This window comes from Mobula birostris, chromosome 27, assembly GCF_030028105.1.
Source record: "Mobula birostris isolate sMobBir1 chromosome 27, sMobBir1.hap1, whole genome shotgun sequence".
Classification (NCBI taxonomy): Eukaryota; Metazoa; Chordata; class Chondrichthyes; order Myliobatiformes; family Myliobatidae; genus Mobula; species Mobula birostris.
Genome location: NC_092396.1, coordinates 27,523,279 through 27,536,474, shown reverse-complemented (window position 1 = coordinate 27,536,474; position 13,196 = coordinate 27,523,279). Strand labels below are relative to the sequence as shown.

The window sequence follows — 13,196 nt, the reverse complement described above, 5'->3', positions numbered from 1 at the left end:
TTAGATGTATTGATTTTAATTATTTATTGGATTGGGTTGTGTCACCATTTCTTTCTGGTTCAGTTTTGTAATACTATTTTTGAATTAGTGGTTAATGTAATTAAACCCCAGAATTGAAACAGTCAGGTTCGACTGCATTACTGTATGAGAATTAGACGTGTTTTAAATTGTCATCTGTTTATTAAGTGTACCTTCCAGTCTCTGTTAAACAATTCAAAGAGAATTGGGGGTATTCTCCTAACATTCTTGCCAATATTCCCCCTTCAACCTGCATCTCTTTTCACTTATGAGACTGCACTGTTGCTTGCTATATTTAGCTATCATCAGAACAATAAAATTATTTGGTATATCATGCTAACATACTAGTCTCTATGCAAATAAATCCAAGTTATCTCATGTGTACTCACCTGACTCTGAATTCTCAATTCACAAACAAGAGAAAATCTGAAGGTGCTGGAAATCCAAGCAACACACACAACATGCTGGTGGAACTTAGCCGGCCAGGCAGCATCTGTGTAAAGAAGCACAATCAACGTTTCTGAATTCTCAATGTTTAGCTCTGGGGATGATGTCTACCCTTTCTAAGCTCTCGGTGCAGGGCTCTGTATGAGTATTTTAACACACAGTATCAAATTGTTTATTCCATTATTAGAGATTTAAATCAAAAGCACAACATTGGTACTTGGACACGACCCACCCAGCCAACACACTTTTCCCTCCGGGAGAAGGCTCAGGCACCTGAAGATTCGTACGGCCAGATTTGGGAACAGCTTCTTTCCAACTGTGATAAGACTGCTGAATGGATTCTGACCCGGATTTGGGCCGTACCTCCAAATATCCGGATCTGCCTCGCCTTTTTTTTTTGCACTACCTTACTTTCCATTTTACTATTTTTAATGTTTTTAATATTTAATATTTGTAATCCAGGGAGTGGGAAGCGCAGAATCAAATATCGCTGTGATGACTGTACGTTCTAGTATCAATTGGTTGGTGACAATAAAGTATAAAGATTTAGAGCTTATTTTCTGAAATACAGGATGTCTTTTTAATTTTTCTACTTAAGGAAGTACTTGTGGATTTCACCATTTGACAGATTGCTCTGTTCCTTTAAAAATTGTAATGTTTTCTTTTTTATTTTACAGTTCTCAGCACTTCCACCTGTACGGGTGGTGTTCTCTGTGACCCTTGAAGGGAGTGCAAGGAAAGTGATAACAGTCCGCTCAGCATTAATAGTAAAAAACAAATTGGAGGTACCCATGGAATTGAGACTGGATAGTCCCTCTGCTCCAGACAGTAAGTTATTAATTCATGTGGAAATGCACCCGCAATTCAATAGTGCTTAAATAAGTCTCTTCCTACAAACAAAGGATCATTAAAGCTATCCCATCCACTTTGCTGTAACTTCACATACTATCCACAAAGTGCAATAGTGATTGGTGACAGTTCTGAAATACGTATATTTGTGGGGAATTTAAACACGCGGTGGGAAATATGTGGAAGTTTTCTTTCGTTTGTTGGATTGTATTAGGCGAGTGTGATGAGGAAATCAGCAGTCAGGCAATGTGGGTGTTCATGACCCAAGGCCTTGTGCAAGATTCTTGATCCTCTGCACAACTGCATTAGTAAGTGCAAGTAGCTCATATTGAGCTGCTGATAATTATGGAAGTCTTGGATCCATATAATTAAGTTGAAGTCTGCACCCTGATTGTTAATTTGTTGATCTTTACTAGATTATGCCTTCACATAGTGGGAACAGGGATAGATTCCGTTGTGGTTTTTGTGGTCAAGTCACCTCTGAAGAAACCACCAACAGACCAGAAACACAATATGTGGAACCAAAGCAATACGTTATAGCAGGTCAACAGTTTATTGGCATAAGTAACTAAGTCAGTCAGTAGTCTTTTGGGAACATTGTACCTTGATTAATTGGTATTAATCAAGACAAGGGTGGTATTTAAGTCCAAGTGTGTTGCTGAATTGAACTACAAAATAATTCCTGGCCTGAGATATGAGGAAAGATTTATGAATATTGTGAAAGACAAATGAAAATAAATCTTAATCTAAATTGTGTAAGGCGAATATATATATTTTTGCAAGAAAAAGCTTATGAACCCTTTGCAATTACCTAGTTTTCTGCATTAATTACTCATAAAATATGGTCTGATCTTCATCAAAGTCACAAGAATAGACAAAATCAATCTGCCTAAACTAATAACACACAAGCAATTGTACTACTTCTCATCAATACCGAGTACACCATTTTAAGCCATCACAGTCTAGGTTCAAAAAAGTATGTGAACCTCTGGGGTAATGCCTCCTACAAAAGCTGTTTGAAGTCAGGTGTTCCAGTCAATGAGATGAGATTGGAGGAGTGGGTTGTAGAGGTGTCCTGCTCTATAAAAAAAGACACACAATGTCAGGTTACGGACAGAGCCTGCTCTTCTCAAGAAAGATCTGTTTATGTGCACTCTGCTTTGATCAAAACAACTTTCAGGAGACCTTAGAAGAAGAATTGTAGTGGTGCATGAAGCTGGAACAGGCTGCAAAAACATTTTTAAAGACCTGAGTGTTCATCAGTCCACAGTCAGAGAAAATGTCTACAAATGGAGGAAACTCAGTACTGTTGCAACTCTCCCTAGGAGTGGGCTTTCTGCAAAGATCACACCAAGAGCACAACATGCAGTGCTGAAGGAGGTGAAAAAGAACTCGTGTAACAGCAAAAGACCTACAGAAATCTCTAGAACTTGTGAAAGTCTCTGTTTGTGTTTCCACTATAAGGAAAAGCACTGAACAATAATGGCATTCACTGAAGGACACATGGAGGAAACCACTGCTCTCCAACAAAAAAATATTGCTGCATGTCTCAAGTTTGCAAAAGACCCACCTGTATGTTTTTCTGGTACAATGTTCGGTGGGCAGATTTTTTGGCAAAAATGCTTTTGCCATGTTTGGAGGAAAAAGGGTACTGCACACCAAAATCTCATCCCAACTGTGAAGCATGGTGGAAGAAGCATCATGATTTGGGGCAGCTTTGCCACCTCAGAGCCTGGACAGCTTGCAATCGTTGAGGAAACAATGAACTCAAAATTGAATCGACATTTTACAGGAGAATGTCAGGGTTAGCGGTCTGTCACCTGAAGCTTAATAGAAGTTGGATGATGCAACAAGACAATAATCTGAAACACAAGAGTAAATCAACAACAGAATGGTTTAAAAAGAAAATTTGTGTTTTAGAATGGCCAAGACAGAGTCCAGATCTTAACCCAGTTGAGATGCTGTGGCATGACCTGTTCATGCAAGGTATCTCAGAAGTATCGTTGAACTGAAACAGTTTTGTATGGACAAATGGTCTAAAATTTCTCCTTGCCATTGTGTAAGTCTCATCAACAGCTACAGGGAGTATTTGGTGGAGGTTATTGTTGCTAAAGAGGTTCTACCAGTTATTAAATACAGCCTGGATAGTGAATGATTAAACAATGTGTTCCATACAGATATGAAAAGTACAGTTGTGTGTTATTAGTTGAGGCAGATTGTGTTTGTCTGTTATTGTGACTTAGATGAAGATCAGACCACATTTTATGAGTAATTAATGCAGAAAACACGGTAATTGCAAAGGATTCACAAACGTTTTCTTGCTACTATAAATTGTGTGTGTGTATGTATGTATAAATATAGTGGCATGCAAAAGTTTGGGCACCCCGGTCAAAATTTCTGTTACTGTGAATAGCTAAGCGAGTAAAAGATGAACTGATTTCCAAAAGGCATAAAGTTAAAGATGACACATTTCTTTAATATTTTAAGCAAGAAAACTTTTTTATTTCCATCTTCTACAGTTTCAAAATTAAAAAAAGGAAAAGGGCCCGAAGCAAAAGTTTGGGCACCCTGCATGGCAGTACTTAGTAACACCCCCTTTGGCAAGCATCACAGCTTGTATACGCTTTTTGTAGCCAGCTAAGAGTCTTTCAGTTCTTGTTTGGGGGAATTCTCGTCCATTCTTCCTTGCCAAAGGCTTCTAGTTCTGTGAGACTCTTGGGCCCTCTTGCATGCACTGCTCTTTTGAGATCTATCCACAGATTCTCGATGATGTTTAAGTCAGGGGACTGTGAGGGTCATGGCAAAACCTTCAGCTTGCGCCTCTTGAGGTAGCCCATTGTGGATTTTGAGGTATGTTTAGGTTCATTATCCTGTTGTAGAAGCCATCCTCTTTTCATCTTCGGCTCTTTTTACCGATGCTGTGATGTTTACTTCCAGAATTTTCTGATATTTAATTGAAGTCCTTCTTCCCCTACCAGTAAATGTTCCCCGTGCCACTGGCTGCAACACAAGCCCAAAGCATGATCGACCCACCCCCGTGCTTAACAGTTGGAGAGGGGTTCCGTTCATGAAATTTTGCACCCTTTTTTCTCCAAACATACCTTTGCTCATCGCAGCCAAAATGTTCTATTCAAAAGGTTCAAAGGAACATATAAGCAAGCCTGATGCATTTTGGAAACAAGTCTTGTGGACTGATGAAGTTAAAACAGAACTTTTTATACATACACACACGCACATGTTAATAACAGGTAAATTTAGGACTGTGATCTGGAAATAGCTGGAAAAATCTTTATCAGCATATAAAGCAGATTTCTGTATTGACATAGAAAACTGAAATTATTTAGCAATTTACTGAGAAAACATGGAGTATTTTACACAGTTCTGGTTGCCATACAATATTTGGATTAGAGCAGGTGCATCAGATATTCACCGGGATGTTAGGAGAAGTATTTTACTTAGGAAACTACGTTAATTAGGCTGGGTTTGTTTTCCTTGGATCCAAGGATCTGAAAGGTAGACCTGATTGAGAGACAAAATTAAGAACCTAGATAACAGAGACAATAGCAAATGTTTCCTCACAACTGTTGTCAAAAACAACAGATCATAGGTTTGGATAGAGGCAAGAGCTTTAGATGAAGAGCCATTGAGAGGTTGCGGGAACAGTTCAATGATGGGGCCAGTGAGGTTATCTCATCGGGTTCAAGAGCCGGAAATTTGCGGGATATAACTATTCCTTAACCAGGTGGTGTGAGTTCTGAGGCTCCTGTACCTTCTTCAGGATGACAGTGGTGGGAAGAGAGCATGTCCTGAACGGTGGGGTCCCTGATGATGGATGTTGCTTTCCTACAACAATGCTCCAGTAGATGTGCTCAATGGTGGGAAGGGCTTTATTCATGAAGGACTTTTTGCAGGATTTTCCATTCAAGGGTATTGGTGTTTCCATATCAGGCTACAATACAACCAACCAATATGCTCTCCACCACACATCTATAGAAGTTTGTCAAAGTTTTAGATGTTTTCCTTTGCCAAAGTAAGAGTTCAGCACGGACGAGAAGGACCGAGGTGGCCTGTTTCCATGCTGTAATTGTTATATGGTTATAGGAGATCTAAGCAAGAATTTTTTTGATCCAGACTTCTAAGCAAGAATTGTTTTGATCCAGAACTTAGAATCTAAAACAACGCCTGAGTGATATTCTTACAACATTCTAGAATGTTCTAGAAGAGTGCATAAATTGCCAAGGCATGCAAGATTGCTGATCAATGATGCTAATGTAGCCAAGTAATTGATGGTTGCAATGGGCATGGTAGGCTCAAGGATTTTGTTTCTGTGATTCTTTAACTTTGCAAAGCTCATACATTATTACTTAGAAATTTTGCCAACTAATTTAATCATTTCAGAACCAGTGGTGCTGCCACCTGTGCTGCCAGGTGACTCAGTAGCAATCCCTTTACACTTAACATCATGGCGTCTACAAGCAAGACCAAATGGATTTGGGTTGTTTTTCTGTAAAGCACCCATCCATTGGACTAGTGTTGCAAAAACAGGTGAAGTGAACAGCAGCAAGCGAGAGTGTCATTCGTCAGACTGTGATGACAATAGTTGCTTCAGGTAAGCATTTGCACTCTTTTCTGCTGCATTTACTTCTGCAAATCCAGAATATGTATTGGATGGATTTTTATGATATTGCAGTCTTCAAAAACATTCTGATGAATTTTCAGAATGAGTTATATTTATTCAATCCTGTCTCTAAACTTTAACTCCATTCCCTCTTCAAATGCTAAATAATCTGCTGGATTTATACTATTATAGGATTTTATTCTTGGTTTTGAATGTAAGTTCATTGTTGGATAACAATTTGTTTTTATCTTTATCCCAAGAACAAGCACGATCTGTTGTTCACTTATTGCATTAATGAAGGAACATTAGTTTAAAACATTTCCTTTGGCATAAAAGTTGAACTGCTAAAATATATACTTAAAATGTTATTTCATATGGCACTGGGTGATTGTATGACAAGTTTTCTGTGTACTGAAAAAAAAGATAAAATTCAAAGAATCACAAAAAAGGTTTTGGATGAAGGCATCCCTTCAAACCATTTGATCTCATTCTCAGAACAATAAATCATGCAGGTTTCACATTATAAAAATCAGCTGTTTTCTGAATTAGTCAATTCCAAGACTCAGCTGTGCTCTTTGTCAATGCCTTCCAGATGTTAATCACCTTTCATTTTTAAGTTTCCTGCAGTGTGTCTTAAGATTCCTTTTGACAAACTTTAATCAGTCTCATTCTGTCCAGTTGTTCTAAAAATGCTCTTGTTAGGTTTACATAGATCTTTCCTTTAGTACCCTACTGTAAAAATCTGTTGAACTTTATTGAAATACAGCAGCACTAGTTTGTCATATAGTTCTTTAAAACTTTACCATTTACTTCCAAGAATAAGTTCTGTTAATCTTGACCATACTCCCCTTAAGACATGTATTTATTGATACCATCTTACTAAAACTGGGACAGCACTCCTCATGAGCGGCCTGGCCAAGAGCACTTTTGGCATCGTCATTGATCTTTTAACTGAAATTTTGAAAATTTCCATCACCCCCCCCCCCCGCCCCCTTGGGGCACTTAAAGTCAAATTTCAAGAGACTCAGCTGAATTGTAAATATGTTTCAAAGTCAGTTTCCTGGTGAAAATTAGTAAAGGTGAAATAATGAATCTTTCTATTCTTGACAGTGTTACTGCTGTAAAAGGACAAAGTTCAGCTTTCTCATGACATTGAAACCTTTACTGGCTAAATACAAAATGTCACCAAATTGAAACCTTTCTCCTCCAAACATGGATGGTTTTTTTCCAGAATTTTGGGGGTTGAGAAATGACTTGATAGAAGTATATAAAATGGGGAGTTGTAGGAAGGGTAGATGGGTGGAGTTTTCTCTTCAGTGTAAGTGACAAGTACTATAGGGCATAGGTGTAAGTTGAAAGGGAAGGTTTCAAAGAGATGTGCAAACCAGGTGCCTGGAAAATGCTGGTAGAAGCAGATATGATAGTAACACTTAATAAACATTGAGACAGTTGAACAGCCCAGAAGTTGAATACCAACTATGTGCAGGTGAATGGGATTAGTTATTTTGGCAGTGTAATCAGCACAGACATGGTAGGCTTCAGGACCATTTCCTATGCAGTATTATTTTAGATGCTGTATAGGTATATTAGGGAAATCGTATGTTTATAAATCAGATATTTCAGCAACATCAATATCATCAACCACTGTCAGGCATTCAAGGCTTTGAAGTGTAAGCAGCACTTTGTAATAAAAAAATTTAACTCATTTTTAAATCCCATTGGGACATTGTTTCACTCTTTGGATTTAACTTCCTTCAAGCAAGCAGTTTCTTCTCATTGCATTGCATTCTCCCATCTTTTTTTTACCTCGGGTTTATGTCTCAGCCTTGCTTTATTCTTTATAATTCCATCTCTTAATCCATTCACTTCTTTAGCACTCCTTAAGAAAACTAATGTGATGAACTGTCCCAAATATTAGCATTGTTGATGTGTTTGCCTTTCTGTAAGCATCAGAGATAAGCTTTATGAATTTGTCCCTCCACGTAAATTCTATATTCTCATTGGCATATATGAAAGCATGGCACGTGGCCAAGTGGTTAAGGCGTCGGACTAGCGATCTGAAGGTCGTGAGTTCGAGCCCCAGCCGAGGCAGTGTGTTGTGTCCTTAAGCAAGGCACTTAACCACACACTGCTCCAGTCCACCCAGCTGAAAATGGGTACCGGCAAAATGCTGGGGGTTAACCTCATGATAGACTGGTGTCCTATCTGGGGGGGGGGGGGGGGGGAGTGTCGTACTCTTAGTCGCTTCATGCCATGGAAACCGGCATAAGCACCGGCCTGATGAGCCTATAAGGCTCAGGACAGAGTTTAACTTTAACTTATATATGAAAGCAGCTGTGACACCAAGGCTTTTCTTTGTCATTTCATCCAGGTATTGTGTGGCAGTTAAGAAAGAGAACTACCCTGACTACCTACCCTTAAATTTGATGTCTGGCAATGCTATGCAGGTTTACCGACAACCAGGTCACACCATCTACTTGCTGCCTACCCTTGTTTTGACAAACCTGCTTTCCTGCGAGCTTTCCTACTATGTTAAAGGCACTCCCATCAGTGGGTCATTAAAACGAGGGAAAGAGGCTGTACTACACACAGCTGACACATCTCAGAACATTGAACTTGGTAAGACTTTTCGTCATTTATCTACTTTGTTTCATTTTTCTCAGTACACTTAGATGCATAGAAAACATCTAAAGTAGATTTATAAATTGAAAACACCTACCCCAATGGCATGATAGTTAAAACTCTATGAATAGAAGTAGATTGTTTATAAATTGAAGAACACCTTTCCTGCTACCAGCTGCCACCTACACAGATAATGGTTAAAGAATATCGCATTCAAGTACCATACTAGGTTTGAAGAAGCATCTAGAGTGTATCAAAGCTCACTTGCCATTATTCAGAATGTTCCCAACATCTAACCAATTTTGCGCTGATATTTTCATGTGAAAATTAACTAATTAGGTCCATCCCACCACCACATTGCCATTTGTGGAAGCCTTTTCAAGTTTATATCATCTTTGCGTTATTTGTCAGTGTGACACGAGTGAGTATTAACATACAAGTCATTACAATTAGAGTTTATACATAAGTAAAATATGTATAAATATGATATGCATAGAGATGTAAGTTAAACATAGATACTAAAAGTGGTTGCTAGGAGGATAAATGGTGTTCTTTAGCAATTTATATCACAATGCTTCATTTAATTAAAAACAAAAATTTGCATATACTGTAAATCTGAAATAAAAGCAGAAAATGAAAATGCGTAAGTTGGGTACGAAGAAAGTTGGTCAATGAATAGAAGGAAATGAATGAGACGAGGGTGACAAACAATAGTGGTACTGAGAGATTAAAAAGAACATTTCAATTACAGGGATCCCACATTATAAGCATCCAATTTATGAACAGCCCTACATAAGAACAAGTTCACATTAGTTTAAATTCAAAAGCCAACACACATACATAGATTAATTCCTTTGCAAGGCAGAACTAGTTTAATTGCTCTCTCCATGTTCCATAATTGTTCTTTACAGTCTTAATGCCATTCATTACAGTACTGTGGAAGTACACGTACTATATTGAGTGATTTTTGTGTATTTTTCAGTTTACAGACAAAATTGTCTTACGGCGTGTGTGAAAATAGAACCTGTTTGTTATGTGGGGATGGTCTATACTGAAATAAGAGAATGCTGGAAGTAGGACTGGTGGCATATGCATACAGGAAAATAGAGAATTAATATTACAGATTAATAGCTTTTTATCAGAACTGACTGAACTCATTCATCTCCTTCTGTTTATTGTTCATACATACCAACTAGAGTTTAAAAGCCTACATGACAAGCAGCATTTGTATGATTTTCTCCTGGTTCTCACCCTGTCACAGATATTTCCTTTGTTCTGTCATCCCTCCTTTTTGATAGAACTAAAAAATTACTTATTACCTCCTGATGAAAAGTGACTGGTCCTTTTGTCAGCTCAAGTGCTTTCTATTCTACTGCCTGGTTTGCATGTTTTCAGCATTTTCTGTTTTTAGTTTATTTAATCTGTTGAGATTAAATAGAAAAAAGACCTTTTCAGAATGCTTATTAATCAATATTTTTGTCAGGAATTACACTTGAAAACTTCCCCATGTGCAAGGAACTGTTAATACCAGCAGGAACCACAAACTATCATGTTCGAATGCGTCTCTATGACACTAAAAAACGACTGTTAAACCTGAGCATTCGGATTGTGTGTCGGGCTGAAGGTTCTCTTAAAATACTCATTTCTGCACCTTACTGGCTCCTCAATAAGACAGGTAGGAAAATGGTTCAAATTCCAGAGTAAAATTAGATGCATGATGTAATATTGCAAGATTTCAGAATTAGAAAAAGTGTGCAAAAATCAGAAATCAGAATCTGGTTTATTATCACCAGCATGTGTCATAAAATTTGCTAACTTGGAAGCAGCAGTACAGTGCAATACATGATAATATAGAAAGAAAAAAATAAGTAAGTACTTCAATTACTAAGTTTGTGTGTGTATATATATATACACACACACACACAATAGATTAAAATGGTGTAAAATGGAAATAATATAAAAAAGTGAGGTAGTGTTTATGGGTTCAATGTTCATTTAGGAATTGGATGGCAGAGGGGAAGAAGCTGTTCCTGAATCGCTGAGTGTGTGTGATGAATTATCTGAAGAGTTCTCTTTCATTCCCATCTTCCTTTAGGACTGCCACTCATTTTTCGACAGGACAATGCAAAGGCTGATGCAGCAGGGCAATTTGAGGAGCATGAGCTTGCACGAAGTCTCAGCCCCCTTCTGTTCAGCTTTGCAGACAAAGAACAACCTAATATGTGAGTAAAAAAATGTAATATTACATATCACAGGTTTATCTAACATCCTCAATGTAACATTTCTGAGTTTCAGCTTTGTACTTGTAGACAAGATATGTCTTACCTTTAACCTTTGTAAAACTCTAGTTTTAACTTCTGAGATGGCAGAAATTGTTTTTTTTCAAAAACGGAAGAGATTCTGCAGATATTGGAAATCCATAGTAGCGCACACAAAATGCTGGAGGAACTTAGCAAGTCAGGCAGCATCAATGAAAAGGAATTATCACGAGATTCTGCAGACTCTTCACTATGGGTCCTGATGAAAGGTGTTGCCCTGAAATGTCGACTCTATTCCTTTTCATAGATGCTGCCTGATCTGCTAAGTTCCTATAGCATTTTGTGTGTGTTATTATGAAAGGAATAAAGAAACTCATCAGGGTCTCACCCAAAATAATATTTGAATATAATGTTTTCTAAATTCTTGAGTTATTACTGTGATATTTGTAACTATGAAATGTATATGTCTGCCTGTGTAAACCCTGGATTTAGGTCTACAGATGACCTATCTATGGCAGCTGAAGGTCTTGCTCTTTAGATGCCTGAAATACATAATGAAGATAGCAAGTGCTGAAAATCTGAAACAAAAGCCGAAAATGTCGGAAATCTGGTTGGTCATGCAGCATCTATGGGACGAAACAAAATTAATTCAAGCATAAGACCCTTTTTCAGCTGGGAAAGGGTTGCAGAGAGTGCGGGAGGTTACGGAGAGCAAAACTTGCTTGTTTTCACTCCCTTGCTACCTTCATCAATAAGGTCACTTCAATAACAGGTTATCACTATAGCAACAAAGATATCATCCTGTTAGAGGTTCTCCTTGCTCCATCCATTCATTCATCCAGTTTTCCTTTCTCAGTTCTGCTGGTGTTCCTGGCTTGAACCTAGTTTCTCCTTTCGCATTGCTGTCTGAGTTGGCTTTCTGGTGTTATCTGGTTTTTGCCTTAAATTGTTCTCTTTCGTTGCTTTAACTTATTCTCTTGTGAGACCAATCCTTTACCATGTTAATCTCATTGTGCTGTTATACTGATTTGCAATTCTGTTTGATTTCTTGAAAGTGGCCTGCACAATTCCATTTTTCCTTATTTTCTAAAACTGATGCTTCGTGTTGCACTACAGTTCTTTGAGTCACAGCAGATACGTAGTAATCCCTAATATGAATTGAAATTACAACTGCCTTGGGTTTGTTCATAGCCAAGTGAATCTTTTTGATAAGATTTTAGAAATGATAGTCAGGACTGGCCTTCCATTCCACAACTATGATGTTTGAAATGGTATAAGTTATGGCAATCCAGAATTTAAGTTCTTAATCTGTCATATCACAGTATTAAATGCCATGTGGTAATTATAACCAATTTTCCCTGTAAATTCCCATCTTTATTGGAATTCTCTGCTGCCTCACTTGCCAACTTTCAGCCATCCTTCAGTAATAAACTTTTTTTTATGTTACACTTAGTTTCATTAGCACTTTACTTTCATGGCGCATTGTTGGCTATTCTTCTATTATGAGCTAATGTAACAGTCATTTGGCCTGAGCGGAAATTCGAATCCTGACTCAGTTTCCAAACAAGTTATTTTAAGTATGAACTCTATCAATCAAGGCTTTATTAATTTTTAGCACACCAAGACACACCAGAGTGAGTTGTTGTGGCTGTACTGCTACAATCATCCGGTTTAAATGTCCTGTTACATTCTGTATAGATGAACCATTAATGGATGTACAGTCAAAGGTTTCACAGGTTTCAAAGGTACATTTAATAGAGAATATAGAATAGTACAGCACAGTACAGGCCCTTCAGCCCACATGGTTGTGCCGACCCTCAAACCCTGCCTCCCTTATAATCCCCCACCTTAAATTCCTCCATATACCTGTCGAATAGTCTCTTAAATTTCACTAGTGTATCTGCCTCCACCACTGACTCAGGCAGTGTATTCCACACACCAACCACTCTCTGAGTGAAAAATCTTCCTCTAATATCCCCCTTGAACTTCCCACCCCTTACCTGAAAGCCATGTCCTCTTGTATTGAGCAGTGGTGCCCTGGGGAAGGGGCAGTGGCTATCCACTCTATCTATTCCTCTTAATATTTTGTATACCTCTATCATGGCTCCTCTCATCCTCTTTCTCTCCAAAGAGTAAAGCCCTAGCTCCCTTAATCTCTGATCATAATCCATATTCTCTAAACCAGGCAGCATCCTGGTAAATCTCCTCTGTACTCTTTCCAATGCTTCCACATCCTTCCTATAGTGAGGCGACCAGAACTGGACACAGTACTCCAATTGTGGCCTAACCAGAGTTTTATAGAGATGCAACATTACCTCGCAACTCTTAAACTCTCTCCCTCGACTTATGAAAGCTAACACCCCATAAGCTTTCTGAACTACCCT

The 13,196-nt window shown here is 38.2% G+C and overlaps 1 protein-coding gene across 2 annotated transcripts in view; it reads left to right on the top strand.

Moving 5' to 3' along the window:
- The window catches only part of vps13d (vacuolar protein sorting 13 homolog D), a 316,116-nt gene that overhangs the window by 177,448 nt on the left and 125,472 nt on the right, over nucleotides 1–13,196 (top strand). For both annotated transcript variants that reach the window (XM_072245256.1, XM_072245254.1), the window contains 5 exons: nucleotides 1,143–1,293; nucleotides 5,713–5,923; nucleotides 8,304–8,551; nucleotides 10,038–10,229; nucleotides 10,650–10,776. In XM_072245256.1, coding sequence (XP_072101357.1) covers nucleotides 1,143–1,293; nucleotides 5,713–5,923; nucleotides 8,304–8,551; nucleotides 10,038–10,229; nucleotides 10,650–10,776 — 929 coding nt within the window. The remainder of the gene's footprint in view (nucleotides 1–1,142; nucleotides 1,294–5,712; nucleotides 5,924–8,303; nucleotides 8,552–10,037; nucleotides 10,230–10,649; nucleotides 10,777–13,196) is intronic.